A 23,467-nucleotide genomic window follows, 5' to 3' on the forward strand; every position below is an offset into this window, starting at 1 on the left:
CATGTTTCCTTGTTTTTAAATGGAAAATAAGTTAACAGTGGACTGCTGGTTTTTTAATGTCTTTGTAGTGTTGAATAAATGTACTTTAATTTTATTCCTTTTCTTGTTAGATGGGAAAAGTTAATTTCTGCATTTTTTGTATGAGACAGAATTTTAAGCACCTATTAGTTTAAACCAATTGCATGCTGTATATTATGATAATGCTGTTTATATAAACAATGTAACTTCTCTGAGCCTTAAAATTTTTTAAATTTTATTTTTAATTGACACATGATTGTATATATTTATGGGGTATAGAGTGATATTTTGATACATGTATACACTAGGTAGTGATCAAATCTGGCAATTAGCATATTTATCACCTTGAACAGTTACCATTTCTTTGTGTTGGGAACGTTCAAACCCTCTCTTCTAGCTATTTGAAGACATACAATAAGTTGTTGTTAACTGTAGTCACCCTACAGTGCTATAGCACATTAGAACTTATTCTCCTATCTGGTTGTAATGTTGTGTCCATTAACCAATCTTTCCCTATCCTCTTCTCCCCCTACCCATCTCGGCCTTTAATAACCACAGTTCTACTTTCTAATTCTCTGAGTTCAACTTCTTTAGCTCTCAGATGTAAATGAGAACATGCAGTATTTGTTTTTCTGTGCCAGACTTATTTCACTTAACATAATGTCCTCCAGGCTCATCCAAGTTGCTGTGAATGAAAGGATTTCATTTTTTTAAAATGCCTAGGTAGTAGTCCATTGTGTGTGTGTGTGTGTGTGTGTGTGTCACATTTTCTTTAGCCATTCATCCATTGATAGACACTTAGATTGATTGTATATCTCAGCTATTGTGACTAGTGCTGCAGTAAACATGGGAGTGCAGACATCTCTTGATATACTGATTTCTTTTCTTTTGGATATATACCCAGTAGTTGGATTGCTGGATCATATGGTAGTTCTAGTTTTCATTTTTTGAGGAGCCTCCATACTGTTTTCCATTAATAGCTGTATTAAGTTATATTCCCACTCTCAGGGTATAAGCATTCCCTTTTCTTCACTTCTTTGACAGCGTTTGTGATTTTTTTTTTTTTTTGTCTTTTTTCTAATAACCATTCTAACTGGGGTGAGATAATATCTTACTGTGGTTTTGATTTGCACTTTCCTGATGATTTTTGATCTTGAACATTTTTTCATATACTTGTTGGCCATTTGTATGTCTCCTTTTGAGAAATATTTATTCAGATTGTTTGCCTATTTTAAAATAAGTTTATTTGTTTTCTTGCTGTTGTTTGAGTTCCTTGTATATTTTAGATATTAATCCCTTGTCTTTGATAGGTGGTGCAGCAGGAGTTGTATCTCGAATCACTGGTTCTGTTGGGAAAGGTTTGGCAGCAATTACAATGGACAAGGAATATCAGCAAAAAAGAAGAGAAGAGTTGAGTCGACAGCCCAAAGATTTTGGAGACAGCCTGGCCAGAGGAGGAAAGGGCTTTCTGCGAGTAAGTTCTCTGCTGAATCTAAGAAATCTGCAACTAAAAAAAAAAATTTTTTTTCTAGCTGGTTGTGTGAAACTTAGAATGCTACTTATGAGTTTAGGCCTGTCAGAATAGAAATAATGATAAATTATGGACTTTCCAGTTTCCTTTTTGCTCCCCTTCCCCATTGTCACCACCAGATCTATCCCCTGAATTGCCAGATTTCGTAAAACTGTAATGATGATAAGTTAGCACTGGTGTAGAAGGTGAGGAAGTGAGAAGCAGAGATACGCGGTACCGATGGAAACTAGAGAGAGAAGGAGCTCTTCAGGTCATCAGCGATTGACTGTTTCTGTGGAAGGGATGTGTGAAAGTTAATTGTTGATAAACCAGGAACTGCCTTTCATTACTTTTTAATACGTTTAAAATTATACTGCTTAATTATATAGGTGATGTATGAATATTCTTGTAAATAATTATAAGAACTTAAAAGTTATTCTGTTGATAAGTAAATAAAACATTATGAGTAAGGCTAGAATACTCTTTAATCACCTCTCATCTGTTTCCAATTTAAGTGTGTATCCATCAGTTCCCTTTCTGTGTGTTTATAGAATATACAGGTAGTTTTACTACCATTACTTCACAATGATTAAGAATGTATTAGAATATTCATGTTTTAATTTTGGAAATGATTTCAGGATACTGCTGTGTTTTTTGATAGTAATTTGTAATGTTGGGTGTTATAGTCACTAAGGCACTTTGTTTGCCAGGTTATTAGCTATCCTTGGGAGGGCCCTTTATTTTCAGTTTTCTACACTTCCACTGAGTTACAATGTAATCTCCTTAAAATTTATAATTAGATCATAAATATTATTTGGCTCGGCTCACTCATTTTGCTGATGTGGAAACTGAGACTTAAAGAGATTTCATCAACTGCCCGTGGTTACATAGCTGATTGGGATCATAGCCAGATTCAAAATCCTTTTATCTGCTTTACTCATATTTCTTTTATAAAATTTTATTCCTGCTAGGAATAAATCATTTAAGATTTGCTGTGATATATTATTTGAAAAATCATAGTGCTAACTTACATGTGTATGTTGTTTACATTATCAAGTTAAGTCTTCAATTTTTGTTGTTGTTGTTATTTCCAGTATGTCTGTAGAGACCTCTAGTGGTTGGTTTAAAATGAAACACCTTCCATTCAGTCCAGACTATATGATTGATTTCTCTTTCAGGGAGTTGTTGGTGGAGTGACTGGAATAATAACAAAACCTGTGGAAGGTACGTTGAAAATATTTCCTTCCTTTACAAAGTCTGAAGACTTGATAACTTAGTAAACATAATAGATGTTATTGCTGCTGATACTTGATTGAGAAAATTACTGACTGAATTTTATATTCGTAGCCTTAAGTTGCTCAATGAACGTATTTTCCTCAGAAAGTAGAGAGGTTAAGTAGTAGATCATGCTTTAGACTTTGAATGATATTTTTAGCAGGGCCAGAGATAAACTAGATTTGTTTGGGCCCTCAGTAGCAATTTACTCATTTTTGCTATTGCTGTTTTTATCCCATTTAAAAAGCACATTGCTTATTCAGTGCAATCCCTATCAAAATCCCAGTTTGTTTCTTTGCAGAAATTGACAAGCCAAGTCCAAAATTTATATGGCAATTCCGAGGATCCAAAATAGCCAAAAAAGTCTTGAAAAAGAACAAGGTTGGAGGACTTCTACTTCCCAAATTCAAAACTTACTGTAAAGCTACAGTAACTAAGACAGTGTAGTACTAACATGAGGATAGACATATAGAACAGTGGGATACAATCGAAGATCCAGAAATAGACTCTTACTTATGGTTAACTGATCTTCGACAAGGAAGTCAAGATAATTCAATAGGAAAGAACCGTCTTCAACAGATTTGCTGGGACAACTTCATATCTATGAGCAAAAGAACAAAATTGGACCCCTACCTGTACCATATATAAAAAATGAGTTCACAATGGATTAAATACCTAAATGTAAGAGCAGAACTGTTAAACTCAGAGGAAAATATAGGAGTAAATCTTCATGACTTTGGATTAGGCCAAACTTTGCTAGAAAAGATGCGTAAATTGGACCTCATCAAATACATAAATTGAACTTCATCCACATTTAAAATTTTTGTGCTTCAAAGGACAACCATGAAGAAAGGGAAAAGACAGCCCACGGAATGGAAGAAAATTTTTGCAAGTCATATACGTGATAAAAGACATATCTAGAACATATAGAGAACTATTAAAAATCAATAATAAAAAGACAACACAATTTTAAATGAGCAAAAGATATGAATAGACATTTCTCCAGAGAAGATATACAGATGGCCAATAAACACATAAAAGGACATTAAACATCGTTAGTCAATAGGGAAATGCGAGTCAAAACTATAATGAGATACCATTTCACACCTACTGAAATGGCTAGAATCAAGTGTTAAGAGGATGCGGAGAAATTGGAACCCTCATACACTACCAGTGGGACTGTAAAATAATGCAGTCATTTTGGAGGAAAATAGTCTGTCAGTGCTTCAAAAAGTTAAACACAGAGTCACCATGTGTCCCAGCAATTCTACTCCTAGGTTTACACCCAGAAGAATTGAAAACAGGTGTTCAAACTGCACAAATGTTCATAGCACCATTATTCAGAATAACCGAAAGATGGAAACAACCCAAATGTCCATCACCTGATGCATGAATAAACAAAAGATGATATTTCCATACATTAGAATAGTAGTCATAAAAAGGAATCATGTACTGGTACTTGTTACAAAATGGATCAACCTTGAAACAAAAGTCACAATACACCACATGTTACATAATTCCATTTGTCTGAAATGTCCAGAATAGGTAAATCCATAGGGATTGAAAGAATCTCTAGGTGGTTACCTAGTCTGGAGGTGGGGAGGGGCAGGGAGGAATGGAGGTACACTGGGTAGGATTTGGTGGGGAGAGGTTGGGGGAAATAGGGAATGATTGCTAATGGAAAGGGGGTTTCTTTTTAAAATGATAAACATTTTTAAAAATGGATTGTGGTGATTGTTGTGCAAGTCAGAACATACTAAAAGCTAATTTATCCTAAAATTTAATGTGTACATTTTAAGTGGTAAATTTTATGGTATATGAACTGTATTTCAATAAAGTTGTTATATATATTTTTAAAAGCACACTCCTTGAAAAATCTGATGGTCAGCATTAAAAAAGAGAACGTTTTCTGGTTCCTTCTTACACCTGCAAGTTACAGGTACTGATGAGACTCCTAGATCAGTAGTTCTCAAACTTGAACATGTTTCAGGATCACCTGGAGTGCTTATTAAAACATAAATGCTGGCCCCACCCCCAGAGTTTCTGATTCACTAGGTCTGGGGTGGGGCCCAAGAATGTGCATTTCTAACACACTTTGAGAACCACTATTTTATCACATTAGGATTACATTTAACTTCTTTAGAAAGCCACATTTTTGTAACTTCCTGAGTAAAACAGTTCAGTGTCTGACCCAGGTTTTGGTTGAGTTCAAACTTGCTCATTTAAAAATATCTTTATCCATTCATTGTCATTGGTTTTCTGAAGGTGCCAAAAAGGAAGGAGCTGCTGGATTCTTTAAAGGAATTGGAAAAGGGCTTGTGGGTGCCGTGGCTCGTCCAACTGGTGGAATCATAGATATGGCCAGTAGTACTTTCCAAGGCATTCAGAGGTAATTGAGTACATACTGTGTGCAAGGTATGTGTCTGTGTGCTAATTATTACAAGGAATACATAAATAGATTAGATTATTTGAGTGCTTCTAAGGATCTTAAAGTCTCATTGAAAGCTGTGGTAGCTTTAAACATAGAGTGCCACCAGAAAGGAATATGAAAAGACATTTTTTGTGAACATGGTGAAACCCCGTCTCTACTGAAAATACAAAAATTAGCTGGGCGTGGTGGTGGGCGCCTGTAATCCTAGCTACTCGGGAGGCTGAGGCATGAGAATCGCTTGAACCCAGGAGGCAGAGGTTGCAGTGAGCTGAGCTGAGATTGTGCCACTGCACTCCAGCCTGGGCGACAGAGTGAGACTTTGTCTCAAAAAAAAAAAAAGAAAAGACAAGACATATTTTGTGGCTGAATTTCCCCTTTATTCAACAAATGTTTATTACCTACCATGTGCCAAGCACTGTGCTAGACACCAAGGATACAAAGAGTCGATGAGCTAGGCCCTGCTTTTATTATTTTGATATTTCTTTTTATTTTAGAAAAGGTTGGGGGACTTGGAGTCAGATAGACTTGGTTTTGATACTTTTGCGTTATTTGGGGAAAGTTATTTAAAATTACTGATTGTTTTTTGTGAAATATTTATATATTTAATCAACACACACATTATTTTGAATTACTCTCACATAATTTCTTACACTTACTCTGATGCCTTATTCAGGGCAGCAGAATCAACTGAGGAGGTATCTAGTCTCCGTCCTCCTCGCCTGATCCACGAAGATGGCATCATTCGTCCATATGACAGACAGGAATCTGAGGGCTCGGACTTACTTGAGGTAAATTCTGTTCTTCATGGTCACGAGTGAAATGGAATTTTAATGATTTCTAGGCCCAGGATTTCATGGGTGGTTCTTAAAGTTCCTGATTCACGAACTTCTTTAAGTGTTATACATAGTTTGTAGAGTAGAATTTGATTATTTGTTTTTCATTTTAGCATGTGTTAAATGGAAAATACAGGTGTTTTTTTTTCTACATAGGAGCAAAGCTTTTGTCGTGCGCAGAAAAGATAATGTTAACTCATAGGTTATGTCACTATTTCTGCGATAGCTCATTTAGTTAATATTGTTAATTTTGGTTTCCTGCTTTGTAGCTAATTATTGGAACTTCTTTGCTTCATTTCTCCAAACCAAATTAATTTATTTGCACTGCTTTGTAAATCTAGATTGATTTCAGTAAATAGAACTAGATGAGAGAATAAAAGATTATATATAATTATGATCTTGTTAAACCTTGAAGAAAATTTAAGAGCTTTTTGACTTTTATTTTAGTTTTAACTTTATTATATTTCGATAATATATACATATATAAATTGCTATTCTCCCATGACAGGCTTTCCCCCAAAAGAAATTTATTAATATTTTTCTGCCTTGACTTTAAAATAAAATGCCTCTTAATTGTTCTTCCTTTGGTTTTTATTGTATATGATTACATTTTATCTATCTTTCTGCATGCTTCTAACTTTATTTTCTTTGTTTTTCTGCCTGCACAGCAAGAACTGGAAATACAGGAATAAATGTTTCCTAAACTACTACTTGATTTCATCCTTAAAAATCAAAACAAACTGTGGTATTAATTGACTGTGTCTGAATTCCATTGTCAATTTTAATGAAATTTTCTTTAAAACTCTCACCTCCATCTGAACTTTTCATAGTAGTGGCTTGACTACAAATAAAAACTTGTGGTATCCCTGGTAATACTGTACTGAAATAAGAGATTAGTATAAAATATTAAAGGATGCAGAGAATCAACTCTCTTCTCCATTTAATAGATGAAAGACTATATTGAGCTCAGAAACAGATATTGTTATTATCATTTCAAAAAGTTTATCTTATGGTGTTCATGTACATTTCAGGTAAAATTGAAAAACAGGACAATTATTATGTCCAATTTAGTGAATATGTTTATGTTTGTGAGTCGTGATGATGGAATTACGTAGCTTTCTGTTTCACAAATGACTCTAAATTTACTTAAGTTACAGGGCTATTAACTGGAGCATCTGCTTTAATAATTGAATTGTCAGTTGCTCTGAGCCTGCCCTTAGACCTCAAATAATAGTTGGCACATGAATTTTGAGGATGTTTCCTCATCCCTCTTTTTCCTGTTTAACCCCTTGTTACTGTTGCTAAATAAATGATAGTCATTTTCTATTATGTTATATACATTTTCAGCCTTTAGCATTTCTGCTTTTCAAATATTGAATCTCCTTGTTGGTTATACTTATTTCATAATTATTAGTTTTAATTAATGTAAATAGAAGCTGAATATGTAATTATGCAGATTGCTATGTGGCACTTGAATACATAGATTTCTTTATTTTCAAAAACCAACCTTTTGCTTTTAAATCCTTAGAGAGGTTTTATTGTCTTAATGAGAGAAAAAATAATTATAAATCATTATTTTTGAAATTAGTACCCTCTTAGTTCTCAACATAAGTTATGTTTCAATTTCTTTCTTTGTAATAAATGGTGGAAATGTTTAATTTAACAGTGTCTTATCTAGCAACTTTCATGTTTCACCTCAGAAACGAAGCCAAAGTATAAACAGATTTAGTGTGTTGTGTATTTGAAGAGAATGAAACTATTAACATATAATTGTTCAGTTGGATTATGTATTTTAAGGATTGCAGTTATCAAAATAATAAATTGAATGTTTTATGTTTAAAATAAGCACTTTAAAGAAGAAAGACTGACATCCAAAAACCAGCCTGTGCTAGAAATACAAAGGAAATTACTTCTGTCCTTAAGGGACCAAGTATAACAAAACATGTAAATGTTAAAAGTAGCTGACAAACCTTTCTTTTGCCTAATTTAGCGATGGCAAAAATGTCACCACATGCAGTTTTCTGGGAGAGTCAAGCACAAATAACTAATTCAAGATGCTGACTTAAATCATCTGCAATAGTTACCCTTCCTGAGATTCTAAAAGTAACAATTTTTAATTTTACTGGTTGTATTGCTATTTTAATGAGACTTACTTTTGAGAACTCCTGTAACTTAAGATTTTTTCTTGTTTTGTTTAGCTCTTTATTAATTTTTTCCTTGTGATATCTTTTTATAATTCTGTCAAGAAGCACAAAGCTTCAAGAAACTTTTAATTATTTTTCTAAACGTATAATCTTGTCTGATTTCTTAGTTTTAATTAAGATATCAGACAACTTTTAAAACTTTAATGCATTGTTATAATTACTGGAAGAAATAGAATGATTATACACTAATGAGAGGACTTGGTAGTTTTTGCCATGAATGTCAAGTGTGGGCATGGATAATTGAGATATTTAGGCTATTTCATTCTTTGCCCATCTTGCTGTGATCAGTCAGTTGGGTAAAAATATTTGTTGATTATTTAGTCTGTACTGGATACAAAAGAAGCCTTCTGTCCTTAAGGGACCAAGTATAACAAAACATGGAAACATTAAAGAACATTAGAGTATAAAATTATATCCTTTTAGCCCTTCGTAATATGGCCAAATTCTAAATAATTTATTTGGAGATCTTTTGATCCTCGTTTTCCTTTTTCTCCTAAGTAGTACTCTGTATTCTTCAATACGTAGCTTTGAGAGTTACTAAATCATATGTTTTCATGAGATGTAGTATTCTACTTATCCTCTAATCTTCATACATATTTATACACACACACCTATATACACACATACATATACACACACACACATACATACACACACACACATATATATACACATACACACATATATACACACATACACACATATACATATATACACACATATACACATGCACGTACACATATACACAGATGTATACATACATACACATATATACACATATACATACATATATACACATATATACACACCATACATATATACACATATACACACATACATATATATACACACACCATACATACATACACATATATATAGGTACATTATATGTATGTATGTATAGTCATTTAATACTCATTTTGGTTCACATACTTATGATCATACAACATTTAAAACCACATTTCTTGCTTTTTAGTTTTAGTTGTATTTTTCCATGTTCTTAGAAATGCGTCATTAACATTTTTAATTCTTGTATTACCATCTATTGAGGTAACATTACATTGTGTTTTTAACTCCTCTTAATACATGACATTAAATTTGTTTATTATTTTACTAACAGTAATAGTGCTGTAATAAACATCATTATACATTTTGGTTTTTTATATCTTGTTTGCTTTTTCATATTTCTGTAGAATTTACTTGAAAAAATTGAATTACTGGGTAAAGGGGTTTTGCAAAGTATTGTTAAATTCCTCAAGTTGCATTTTTGGGAAGGGGACGTGAATATTTTATCAACTAATTTGGTCTCCTGCTGCCATTAGTAACTGAATGTCTTAATCTGAATCTCAGAGTGTAGTGGGTTTTTAGTAGTGCTGAGAACAAGTTTTCTAAAGTGTATTGTGGTGATAAATTATATTTTAAAAGCTCTCAATGGTTTGAAGCACAATAGCCTAATAAGTAACGAAAATGCATACAAGATAGAAAGTGGGTAGTATTTCTTGTACTTGCATTTCACATCTAAATATTTTAACATATTTAAATTTCAAGCTGATGATAAATGCATTACATTATTAAATTCATTTCCCATTTTCTCTGTGAAAAAATTAAGGCATAAATGTTAAAAGATTTTAGCTAATTCGCACAAGTGAATTGTGAAACAAGTAAGTATTGCTGTGAAATCTGCAGTCCTCTCTGAGACTCATTCTGAAGATGAGATCCCAGTTCTTTGTGGATTCCTCTTCCTTATTCATGGCTTTTTGCAATTGTCAAGGAATGACTAGGTACCAAGCAACTTTAAAAAATGTATATTTAAGCATTGAAATAATACCAAGTGTGATTTCTCTGTGGTTATATTGATTATATTATCCTTTTAATAATATTGGCATTATATGCTTGGTCATAAAATGTTAAGGTCTTATTTATTCAGTATATTTATGTTCTGTATTTTCATATATATTATCTATTTTCAACCATGCATTATATATAATGTCAGTAATAGTATTTCATTAGCATTCATTATTAAAAAAATTTTGTTTTTAATATTTGACTAATTCAAGTCACAATACTGTTGAGATAGCTGAAAAGGAAAATAAATGTGTTTTAATGTACTACTACTTATACTTGTATTACTTTATGCTGATACTTGTTTTTAGAAATAAATTGTGCCAGCTATTTTGAAATCTTAGAAATTGTTCATATTAATATTGTCATATTTTCTTTTCTATAAGAAATATAATTTGATATATAAATATACTTCTCCATGCATGTTTAACCTATGAGATCAAATGTTCGAAGCATTAAACATTAATTATCTTGGAATTTTATTATGTGTATAATATCTATTAATAACTGTATGTAAACCAGTGGTTCTTAATCTTTGAGAGAGATCACAGACCCCCCCCCCCATGATTTAAAAAAAAAAAAAAAAAAGAACTGACGAAAAATATGAACTGTGTTCTGAAAAAAGTTTTAGAACCACATTTTCAAAATTTTCTATTTTATGTTAGGTAGTTCAGAGACCCACCCCAGCATCCTACCAATGACCCCTATTTCAAAGCCCCTGTAATGTTAATGTAGTTATTTTATATTAGCATATGTTTCTTAATTAAAATGTGTGATAATTCCTGGTAGATATTTTAATATTTCTAAGTTACTACAGAACAAAATATATTTTGCCAGAAGACCACTTGGTAAGCATTTAATACATGGTTTTCTTTTAAGGCTGCAGTGGAAGTTAACTTACAAACATGCTGTGAATATTTTTCTAGCTTCATGTACCAGTATGTAGAATTGTGCTTTTATTTTTAATAAATGTTTTCCTAACACTATTATTATAATTAGGTAATATACAGTATTGTAAATACTACTGAAATGCATATACTTCCCAAATCTAGAGCCTGGTTTCCTTTTCAGAATCATATCAAAAAGTTGGAAGGAGAGACTTACCGATACCACTGTGCTATTCCTGGAAGCAAGAAGACAATCCTTATGGTTACAAATAGGTACTGACTTACAGTGACATTTTTCCAAATACTACTTAGTTGCATAGGTCACAAGAATTTTGAAGGCTAAAATGGTAGAAGATTTGGAGAATTGTACTTGAAATTCTCCAAAGTGAATGGCAAAATGTTCATTTTCATAGAATTGCAACAATACAGATCTAAATACGTCCTTTGAGATTTTCTGTTCCAACCTCCTCATCTTAAAGATGCTGAAACTGAGACTCAGTGTGGCTTAGGGACTTACCCAAGTTACACAACTACTGAGAGAATCTAGAACAGGCTTTATACCTGTAATAGTGATACCCTTATTCTTGAATTACAAGTCCAGTTATGGAGGATTAATTCATGAATCACTTTTCTTACTAAGTTTTATTTTGGGTGATTAGCATACCACTTTTAAAGGATGGCATTACTTCTATATGTTTATCTCAGCTTTTCCTAAGCATTTGGTTGTGGTAGATAATTTTTCTAATTACAAGAACTTAGACTAAACTACGAAGCTTATTTTCCTGGGATTTATCCTAGATAGTAAACTTATCCCAAAATGACAATTATAGATTAATAATTTTCAGAACTTTGTTAGTGATGAGCTTTATAAGAGTAAGGCAGAGTTCTTACAGTAGGCAAAATGTGCATTAGATTCCTCATGACTGCATTTAAATTTATTTGAATGGGAAGAAAGGAAAGCTGAATGACAGGATAAGAGGTTAACCAGTCATGTAAGAATCCTCATGTAAGAGAGGATTCTCCAGTCATGCGATTTGCTCATTAGTTAAGAGGTAAAAATATTCACAAAACAATCTAAAAAGCAGATTTTATGACTTTGACAAGTAATCACTTATTTTTTATGTCCATAATTTTGTCGTCTTCAATAGATTAAGCCAAAACAATGTTTATTTGTTCTTAGATATTGTATTTAGCTGTTGCAATGTGTTAATTCATTTTAAAATTATATCGCTTTTATATAATTCAGTACTAGGCAATGAGAATCAATTTGGGATTTTTTTGGTAATATGTATTACTTTAGTACTTATTTGATTTAAGCCATTCTATGGGAGTATTACTGTATACATTATATATTTGATTTTTCTTCAAGTACATTGAAAAATAATCATCATTTAAAATCTAGTTACTGATAGAGTTGTTTAGGAGGTAATTAGTAAAATATACCTGACCAGTAAATACTATGAGTTGGTTTCCTTGCTAACCTTACTTAGTACTCTTTTCTTTTCTCTTCTCTTGTTTTCTTTCTTCTCCTCTCCTCTCCTTGTCTTTTCTTTTTCCTTTTCTTTCTCCGCCCCCCCCCCTTTTTTTTTTTTTTGAGACAGGGTTTCACTCTGTCACCCAGGCTGGAGTCCAGTGATGCGATCTCAGCTCACTGCAACCTCCACCTCCTGGGTTCAAGTGATTCTTGTGCCTCAGCCTCCCCAGTAGCTGGGATTACAGGCATGCACCACTATGCCCGGCTAATTTTTGTATTTTTATTAGAGACAGGGTTTTGTTATGTTGGCCAGGCTAGTCTTGAACTCCTGGCCTCAAGTGATCCGCCCACCTTGGCCTCCCAAAGTGCCAGGATTACAGGCATGAGCAACAGCACCTGGCCTTAGTAGACTCTTTCTAACAAGAATTTATTTGATTGAGGTAGTTATTATGGTAATCAGTTAGACCTTTAATGATTACATTAAAACAGTAGCATTTCTTCCAAATTTAGTATTCTTAAAAATAACATTTTCTTTTTTAAAGATATGGCCAGGCTGGACTCAAACTCCTGGACTCAGGTGATCCTCCAGCCTCAGCCTGCTGAGTAGCCTGGACTATAGACATGCATGCACCACCACATCCAAAATAATTTTTATTGCTAAAGTTATGGCTATTCATTGTAGATAACATAGATCAGGAGTCAACAAACTTTCTTTAAAGGGACAGATAGTAAAATTTAGGGTTTAAGGGCCATACTGTGTTTCTCAACCTTTTATTTTTGCCCTTATAGTAAGAAAACAGCTATGAACAATATAGAATGACATAGCTGTGTTCCAGTAAAATTTTATATATTAAAACAGGTCTTGGGCTGAATTTGACTTGAAGAGCACAGTTTGGTCACCCTAGTATTGACAATAAGGAGATGAAAATAGGCTGGGTGTGGTGGCTCAAGCCTGTAATCCCAGCACTTTGAGAGGCTGAGGCGGGGAGATCACTTGAGGTCGGGAGTTCAAGACCAGCCTGGTCAACCTGGTGAAACCTCATCTCTACTAAAATGCAAAAAATTAGCTGGACTTGGTGGCGCATGCCTGTAATCCCAGCTATCTGGGAGGCTGACGCAGGAGAATCACTTAAACCTGGGAGGCGAACGTTGTAGTGAACCAAGGTTGCACCACTGCACTCCAGCCTGGGCACCAGAGCAAGACTCTGTCTCAAAAAAAAAAAGAAAGAAAATGAAAATAACTAACCATACATACATTCTGGTTTGCCTAGGACACAGTAGGTTTGCTTGCACGTTTTGTCCCTATGAAATTATCAATAGCTATTCCTTTCATTCTTAAAAACATCCTGGTTTGAATAACAGATTATATGATAACCCCTAAAAATATCCTTTACAAGCAATCTCAGCACCCAGAGATAACCACATTAGCTGGCACATTTTATGAAAACTATGTACAAAAAAATGCATTATTACATTTTAGTCTTGTCAGTTTTTCATTTTCAATATAATGTGATCATCTTTCCAAAGCATTAAATATTCTTTGACAATGTGATTTTTAATGACTGCATAATTTTGTATTTGTGGATATACTATAATTTATTCAAATACTCTCTTGTTATTGGACATTTTCCCCTAATATCTTATTGTTATATATTTGTAACTAAATATTTTTTCTATTATTTTATTAGAATAAAATTTTAAAAGTGGGATTGCTAATTTAAAAGTTGTGAAGATTTTTGAGTTCCTTTCTGTATATCACCAAGTCATTTTTCAGAAAGGTTGTATCAGTTTTTTACATACCACCCAACAATATATGAAAGTGTTCTTTCTCCTGTGTTTTGCTGAGACTAGGTTTTATCATTTAAACTTATTTTTTGCTAGCTTGATGGGTAGAAAATAATTTTTTGTTTTAATTAGCATTTCTTTGATTACTGTTGAGCATGAACCTTTTAATATATCATCATCTATTTATATTTGCTAATTTGTGAATTACTTGTTCATATTCTTTGCTCATTTTTCATTGGTATGTTAGTCTTTTTCTTACTGAATTTAAAGAACATTTTGCAAATTAATGACATTAGCCCTTTTTGTCAAATGTATTATTGACATGTTAATGATTACTAATTGAGTTTCTCAGTATATAGCTTTTTTTAATTTTGAAATTCACCCAAAACTTAGTCCCTTAATGTTTTTTTTCTAATGAGTTTTTAAAAACAAAACACAAGTTCTCATGACCTAAATTTCTTAGACTATAGTTTCGCTAGTTGGTCCTAACTCTGCTGTAGTTTATTTTAGTAATCTTTATTGAGAAATTGATTATTGAGCAGATTAAAAAAAAATCAACATATGACAAATACAGGGACACAGAGATAAAGTTACATCTCTGTCTCTTCCCTATTTTAATGGGTGGGGGACTACAGATTATCAGTGACATCACAGTATGATAGGTGCTGAGAAAAGCGATGAACAGTCTCTGAGGACATATGGAAAACGGTTGGTACAGTAAGATGGGGACCACAGTATCATGGGAAAAGTGTCAGGGAGGCTTTTATAGATGAGGGAGTGCTTGAGCTGAGTCTTGAGTATGTAGCTCTTGCATAGGTAAACTAGAGGCAAGCGGAGGCATACAACACTATGGTACTTTGACCAGTAAGATCAGTGTGGAATGGCTGGATGTAGGGTGTTAGTGTTGGGAGATGAGTCATAGGTAGCAGCTCATAAGATTTTAAGGGTTTAGGTTGTATCATTAATGTGATGGAGAATCACTGGTTTTTGTTTAAGGTCTAGTCTGCTATTTTATTTTTTTGAAACAAGTTCTCATTTTCATTGCCCAGTCTGGAATGCAGTGGCTCGATCGTGGTTCACTGCATTCTTGACTTCTCTGGGCTCAGGTGATTCTCCCACCTCAGCCTCTCACATACTTGGTACCACAGGCATGCACCAGCTAATTCTTTTGTATTTTTGGTAGAGATGGAGTCTCACTATGTTGCCCAGGCTGGTCTTGAACTCTAGGCTCAAGCAGTCCTCCTGCCTTGGTCTCCCAAAGTGCTGGGATTACAGGCATGAGCCATCACACCTGGCTGTCCGTTGTTTTTTTGTTTGATATCACTTGTAGCTTCTCACACAGAATAGTACACACGTGAGTAATCTCTCTTTTTTTCTATCCCACAGAAGGTTTGTAAACAAGTAATATGATGAGGCTTGTAGTTTTAAAAGATCCTTGGCGGTTTGGATGTTATACTGGAAGAGAATCAGTCCGGAGGCAAGGAGACCAGTTAGAGACTGTATAAGTTTTCTGTTGCTGCACAACAAATTACCACAGAATCCACTTCAAAGCTCATTTGCTATTGTTGGCAGAATTCTAAGATCCCTGTTTCTTTGACCTCTGTCAGCCAGCAGGCTGCTCTTAGCTCCTAGAAACTACCCTTATTCCGACCCAGCAAGGATGCTTTGAATCTCTGACTTCTTGGTGTTTTACCCAGGTTTAGAGTCCATGAACTTAGGTCAGGCCCACCTACATAAACAATTTTGGCTTAAAGTCACCTGTGCCTTATAACAAAACCTAATCTTGGAAGTGAAATCCATTATATTCAAAATCCAGGGGACTGTACAGAGATATATACCAGGGTTGGGGAATCTTGGGGACTGTCTTAGAATTCTGTCCACCATAAAGACCGTGGCAGCTATCATAGTAGGAAGTGGGGAGGACCTAAAGAATGAGGATTTGACTTACGAGACAAGTCTTGGTGACTGAGTGGATGTAGAGGAGAAGGGAATACATGATAGGGAGGGAGGGAGGAGGAAGGGAGGGTAGATAGATAGATAGATAGATAGATGGAGTCTGGATAAAAATCTGGAGTTGAGATCTCTCTGAGAGACCATTCTGAGAGAGTGTGTGAGTGGAAGACCAAGATTTGAACCCAGGCAAACATGGTGCAAGAGGAAGAAAATGAAGGAGACATTCTAGGTGGTAGGAAAACAGTGGTATTATTGGGATGGTAAAGAGAAGAGTTTAAAGATATTTGGAATAGTGAATTGTGTTTGGCACGAGGATTTGTAACAGCCATCCTTAGCTCTATCAGCAGATTATCAACTGGGGCCAGGAGTGTGGGCGGTGGAGACTATTTGGAAACATGGTGGTGTTGGAGATTGCCACAGTGATTGCAGGACGCTACTGCCACTTACTAGGCTGGAGCTAGGGATGTTCAACTTTGTCCAGTGCACAAGAGTATGCCATACAAGTCCACAATTTAATAGCACCTCTGCTGAGAAATATAATGCCAGGAATCTATTTCAGTTCTCCACCCTCCATTGGTCACCATGTTCATTCATGTTTACCTTCTAAACATCTCGTATCTAGCCCTTTCTTCTCCCTTTTCAGAGCCACTGCTATACTTAAGGCTTTCATTGTCTCCTGATTGAACTATTGCCGTAACTTCTTACCTTGATTGTCTATTGCCACTCTGTTTGCCACCTCCCTTCTGTTTACCACCAGAACCATGAATCTAAAATAATAAATATTATCATGTTGTTTCCTCTTCATTAAAAATGAAACAACATTATCATGTCATTTCCTGTTTCATTAAAAGTGAAAAATGTTTTAAAAGGAAAAAAAGTAGCCCTTCAAGGTCTGGTGCTAAGCTCATTTTCTCACCACTTCACCATGGTATCTATCTGGTATTCCAGCTGCAGACCTCCACATTCCTCAAACAAGTCTTTCGTTTTTTGTACTCCTTTGTATGTCAGTGTGTTTCCTCCTTTTGTCTGGACTGTCATTTCCCTTACCCACATAGAGAACTCCTTCCTTTCAAGAATCAACTCCTATGTCACCTACTTTACCAATACGATCTGTTCCTCTCTCTCTTGCTCCAAAAGACTAATCTGCACACTCTGTTACAGCCCTTGTCTAATTGTGCTGTAGCATTTATTTACATGTTTGTTTCTCCTCTAGCCAGTGAGCACCTCTCAAGCAGAATTATCTTCCTTGTTTCTCTGGCACCCTAAATATTTGTTGAATTAATAGTCCTTCTCTTCTTTTGTAATTTTGCTTTCTGTAATAGAAGCTTAATTTTAAGTATAGTTGTATCAGTAATCAAAATGAATCACACACTGAGAAATCAATGTGGATGCCCTTTAAGGGTTCTGTTATTTTTTTTAATTGCCATTGAATAAAATAAGATACTCTGTGATAAAGTATATTAGCATTAAAGTGTTCAAATCTGATCTTTATTAGTAGGCCTCAAGTGAATCTTTGCTGACATTTAAGGTTTATGACATTTCCTTCACGTTCATTCTTGACTGGAAGGCATAAATGGCTGACAGTAAAGAGCAATTAATAATTTTCCAAGTAAAACATTTTCAGGGGCTTCTGCCTTTATTGCTCCCCAGATGAGAATATAGCCTGTTTCTTATGTGTTCCAAAGATGATTTCCCTATCAGCTTTTTTGGTCAGTTAACCAAAAAAAAAAAAAAAGAAGAAAAAGAAAAAAAAAGTTACACTTTTCTGAATTCTGCAAGATTGACAGAAGGGGAATATTTGAAAGTCTACTTTGTTACTTGGTAGGTGTCGTATTTGCTCTTTATTTGACAGTTACCTAGACTTTAAAAAAAAATGAAGCAGGTTTTTTTTTTTTTAATGCCAGTTTGTATTATTTTCTAGGCAAGTGCTACCTCTGCCATCCAGCAGGGTGAAATATTGGCGAGAATAAACTGTCTTCATCATTATTGTTTTCTTTTGCAAAATAGGCGAGTGTTGTGTATAAAAGAAGTTGAAATCCTGGGCCTTATGTGTGTAGACTGGCAATGTCCATTTGAAGATTTTGTATTTCCTCCTAGTGTCAGTGAAAATGTGCTAAAAATTTCAGTTAAGGTAAGAAAACATGTCATACCTTTAGAGCTAAGAATTCATTGCTTTCAGACTGTTTTGCAGTTAACTGCACAAAATGTTTGAAGGATTAGTGTTGTTATTACTACTATATGCTGAGACATAAAGAAAGATGTAATCAATTTATTTGTATAACTGTACTTTATTTTCTGGCAGTCTTGATTGCATAGAGTGAAATATCAGTCTGCCCACCCAAATAATTAAGATTCTGATATGCTGATATTTCCTTTTTCGTAGAATTAAGCATTAGTAAATAGGAGAGTTTTTTTTTAACTTCATATGGACACCCATGTTGCTATAATCTTAGGTATTTCTGGAAAGATTCTCTCTTTTTAGGTTTTTAGAAGATTATTAAGTGATTTGATAAAAACAAATGTATCCAAAATTCCCATGTTTGTAATATTTGGCATTTATGGAATGCTAATATAATTTAAGTGTGTAATAATACTTTTATGTCTTTTCTCCCATCATTTTGTAAAGAAGAACTTTTATTTTAATTACATAGTAATTTGTAAAAGTGATACTCCATCTTTTGCGTAGTTCTTAGACTCAAGTACTTAACTTTCTTTGAAATATGTTTGTTACATTATATATATTATAAAATTATTTTCATGCCTTTAAAAAACTATTGTTATTCTAAATATGGTAATTTCTTTAGTGTATTTGTTTTCCCTAAACAATAATGTTATTTCTATTAGTGAAACTATCTACAAAACGTTTACTGTGAAATTTAGTAGCCAGAAGAACATTTACTGTGAAATTTAATAGCTATAGATGTGAGTACTGGTACCTTTTAATTTATGTTTACTTATCTTTTCATGGAAATTTACAAATAAAAGGAAATACCATGTTACCCTGCCATTTTGTATTTCAGCATTACTGCATTGTAGAGTGCCAAAATTTAACGAATGTCTTGGTGTATGAAATACAGTTTTCAAACTAGGAAAGACTAGGTCACTGTGCATATATTTTACAGTTTCCTCAGTTATCACTTTTTCTTTCACATCAATGGTGAGAATTGACTCAATGTATTTTACATTATACAGAAATTTTATGTATCAGCCAAAGAAATGAGGGAAGTGTTTTTTTGATTTGTCAGATGTGATGAGTTACCAAGTGGTGTTTCTGTAGGCTATTTATCATAGCCTGCAGAAAGCCATTATTTTATACAGATAGATGTATGTTCATCCAATTTTATAAATTCTAACAACTCACATATGGAAATACTGTCCTTATTCTAAGATGATTTATTTCATGTCTTACTTGAATATGTGTATTTGGTTAGTCTACTTGTTTTAAAATAGAGTTGACGTTTAAGTATACAATTAAAAGTTAGGATTTTTTTTTTCCTCAGAATAATTTCTTTTCTGTCATTGTTTCTTTTGAAACAGGAACAGGGTCTGTTCCACAAAAAAGACAGTGCCAGTCAAGGCTGTGTTCGAAAAGTTTACCTGAAGGACACCACCACAGCAGAGGTAAACAATTTAAAGAGCACACCTCTATTTTTTTTTTTTTTTAGCTGAAATACCTTTTTAAAAGCCTCTTATAATGAATGCCATTATTTCTCCCAAAGCTCTCCCAATTATAACTATGGATGGATATATAAACTTAATATACTGTGGACTCAGTCGGGTGCAAGGGTCTTATCTTTATTTGACATATCTGGACTCTATCCTTGGTCCTTAGCTATTGGTCCTGTTTGGAGAGCTTCAGCCCTTGTTTTCATACCTTTCCCTTCAATTAAATGAGCCTATACTTGTCTTTACAAATCAAAATAAGTATTTTACTTTACAGAGAGCACGTAATGCCATTGAGGATGCACAGTCAACGAGACAGCAGCAAAAATTGATGAAGCAGTCATCAGTGAGACTTCTCAGACCCCAAATGCCATCTTAATCACAGATCCTAGGTGCTACAACAGGGGAAAAAAACGATCACTGGTCTTGTCTATAAATCACTCTGCTTTATCTTGCTAAAGACAATTTTTCAAGCAATCCTTTAGTTTTATTTTTCTAGAATAACTAGTATTGGGTTTTCTAGTTTTTTCACCTTTTGGTTTTTACTCTAATTTTGTAACCATGTATATGTTAGCAGTCCAATTCTATGCCACCACCCAAATGGGTCAGACCGTTGAAGAAACATCACTTCAAACTCAGAATGAAATTTTCATTAAAATTAAAATTGTGAAGCAAAGGTCAGTAGGCTTATATTTAATTAAAGCCTTACTGAAGAATAAGAAAGGAGCTTAGGATGACTAGTGTTCTTTGAAAGGTTTTTTTATTTTTGTTTTTTTTTTTGAGACCGAGTCTTGCTCTGTCACCCAGGCTGGAGTGGTACGATCTTGGCTCACTGCAGTCTCTGCCTCCTATGTTCAAGCAGTTCTCCTGCCTCAGCCTCCTGAGTAGCTAGGATTACAGGTGCATGCTACCACGCCCGGGTAATTTTTTTTGTATTTTTAGTAGAGATGGGTTTCACCATGTTGGTCAGTCTGGTGTCAAACTCCTGACCTTGTGATCCGCCTGCCTCGGCCTCCCAAAGTGCTGGAATTACAGGCATGAGCCACCACAGCCGGCTAAAAGGCTTTAGGCCATGGACAAATGTTGGACCCTGACATTTTGTTTAAGAGTGATTTGTTCAATAATTGAACTGAGTTAACAGTTTTTTGTAAGCCAGGTAATTGAATGAAGAAAAGCCACTAAAGGGAGAAATGACATGTTTCCTATTTTCTTTTCATGAAAACACTGTTTTTCCCCCGAATAAAGCATATTTTACTTTGGTGCTTACTTTTCCTCCTTGCACTCTAATAAAAAAATGTGGACAATCAAACCTTAAAATATCTACACTCTGCCCTCTGTAATGTAGCATTTATAAAAATTTGGAAGCTATTTACATGCTCTTTCAAGATGAGCTTATATGACACAATTATTTGCTGATACATGAAAATATTGCACCCTAAGTTTCTCAAGACTCTGAAATATGTAAAATTCAGTATTTTTATATTCCCAGAAATTGTTTCTTACAGGTTGAAAGACTTAAGGGCATCACAAATTAACATTTACTCCTAATGCACACCTAGAATGTACTTTAAATACTTATTAAGAAGAATGAAAATTCTTTGGTTGTTTTATATATAAATAAGGCCTATATAATGACACTGTGTTCCTTGAGGGAGCAGGCCCTGTGAGAATCAATTCAGTACAGTATTTCTTTTTGTCCTTTCTCTATCCTTGTTCAGAGATAAACTATTAAAACTTTAAATTTAAACACTCAAAAATATTTAAGGTTTTTGGTTGAACCTTTAGATTTGCTCATAATGTTTAACATAACAACATTTATTTCAAATTACTGAATTCATGAAGATGTGGACGCACTTGGTTTGCTCTATTTTTGTTTATGTATGGTAGTGGTTCTGTCATCATCATTCATGTTTTTTAAGGCGTGGTCATAAAACTTTAAATTTTACTGGTGTTACTTGATGTATATTCTAAAAAGAGAATGCAGTAACTAATGCCCTAAATGTTTGATCTCTGTTTGTCATTACTTTTTCAAAATTATTTTTTTTCTGTAAAGTATAATATATAAAACTTTTTGCTTAAATTGAATTTCTATATTAGTGGTTAATTGCAGTTTGTTAAAGGGATCATTATCAGCAATTTCATAGCAAGTGTTCTAGTATTTTGTGTTTTTAAAACAGAATTAGGAATTTGAGATATCTGATTATATTTTTCATATGAATCACAGCTGTTTACCATGTCCTATATATTTAAGAAATTATATCATACTGATACTATTTGTAACATTTTTATTTGATTTAATCTCCAGGGACAGAAATAATTCATTGGTAAAGTGTAATAATGTGTTTTTTAAAAATGCTTTGAGAGTCAATTACTTGCATATGAGAGAAATAAAACATTTGGCACATTGTTTACAGGTGTGAAAACTTTGTGGTTTTTGTGTTATTCAAGTAACATTTGCTTTATTTTTTTGTCTTTCCCTTTTCCTTTTCCAATCCAATAATAGTGAGAAGTTATATTAATAGTTATGGAGGACTTTACCAGATACTAGTCAGATAAGCTTTTTCTCAGGGGTACTGAGCCCCTTTATCACACTGGAGATCTGTGGCACAGACCTCCAATACTGGGGGATTACAGAGAATGCGGTTGACCTAGGGGCCCAGCTGCACTTTGGAATCCATTGTGGTATTTGCATTGAGTCCATGCCTTCCGTAGTTTCTCTCAGCAACTGGCTGAGTATGGCAATTATATTAAGACTCACTTAGTCTAGAAATTCTAGGAGACACAGAACTCCTCTGACAGCTGACTCTGGCTTGAAGACTCCAGTGGCCTTGCAGAGCCTTTCTGAGACTGCATAGCAGTCTGGGATGGTCTACCATACTGCTCTCTTTCTCTTCTCCTCCCTCTTGCACATGGGGCTCAGACTACAAGTTTGGAAGGCTCACCCAGTGCTGGATTATCCAGTAGGAAGAATAAGTTTATGCTGAGGGCTGTAGCAAAGCAGGGGCATTAAAAAAAGAGATTCTAAGTATGTTGATCTGGTGCTGCCTGGATATCTATTTTTAACAAAGTTCCTTGTGTGTTTCTAATGTATAGCCAGGACTAAAAATTAATGCTCTGGACTTAAAATGATCAAATTCTTAAAGGGCTCTACAGATCTCAATGCCAGTTAATATTAAGTTGCAATTATTGCCAGAGCTAGAAGAATCATCTTTTTATTGGGGAGAAAAACCAAAAATTCTTAGAGGATAGAAGATTGCTCATAATGGGGTCATTTGTCTTCTGGGGACAAGCCCTTGTGGTTGAGAATCACTGCCAGAATGACCATGAGTACTGACGAAAGTGGGTTCTGTGCCATGTGTGTCGGCTCTAAGAAGAAGCCTAATGTAAATGACGAGTTAATGGGTGCAGCACACCAACATGGCACATGTATACATATGTAACAAACCTGCGCATTATGCACATGTACCCTAGAACTTGAAGTATAATAATCATAATCATAATTATAATAAAAAGAAGACAGGATATGGAGATGAAATCTCTCAGGAGGTTTTTTTTTTTTTTTTAAATCAGACTCACTGGAGGAGAGGGAGCA

General features: G+C 34.2%; 1 protein-coding gene across 2 annotated transcripts in view; it reads left to right on the forward strand.

Moving 5' to 3' along the window:
- VPS13C (vacuolar protein sorting 13 homolog C) overlaps positions 1-22,292 on the forward strand; it is an 80,641-nt gene extending 58,349 nt beyond the window's left edge. The window contains exons 32-39 of one of the 2 annotated variants that reach the window (XM_031668572.1): positions 1,329-1,492; positions 2,707-2,752; positions 5,069-5,192; positions 5,908-6,022; positions 11,185-11,273; positions 18,220-18,343; positions 19,750-19,833; positions 20,153-22,292. In XM_031668572.1, coding sequence (XP_031524432.1) covers positions 1,329-1,492; positions 2,707-2,752; positions 5,069-5,192; positions 5,908-6,022; positions 11,185-11,273; positions 18,220-18,343; positions 19,750-19,833; positions 20,153-20,254 — 848 coding nt within the window. In that variant the 3' untranslated portion in view covers positions 20,255-22,292. Of the gene's footprint in view, positions 1-1,328; positions 1,493-2,706; positions 2,753-5,068; positions 5,193-5,907; positions 6,023-6,735; positions 10,705-11,184; positions 11,274-18,219; positions 18,344-19,749; positions 19,834-20,152 lie in introns of those variants that run through there. The other variant, XM_031668573.1, reaches the window with a different exon arrangement.
- Positions 22,293-23,467: the final 1,175 nt, after the last annotated feature.

Source organism: Papio anubis, chromosome 7 (genome assembly GCF_008728515.1).
Source record: "Papio anubis isolate 15944 chromosome 7, Panubis1.0, whole genome shotgun sequence".
NCBI lineage: Eukaryota > Metazoa > Chordata > Mammalia > Primates > Cercopithecidae > Papio > Papio anubis.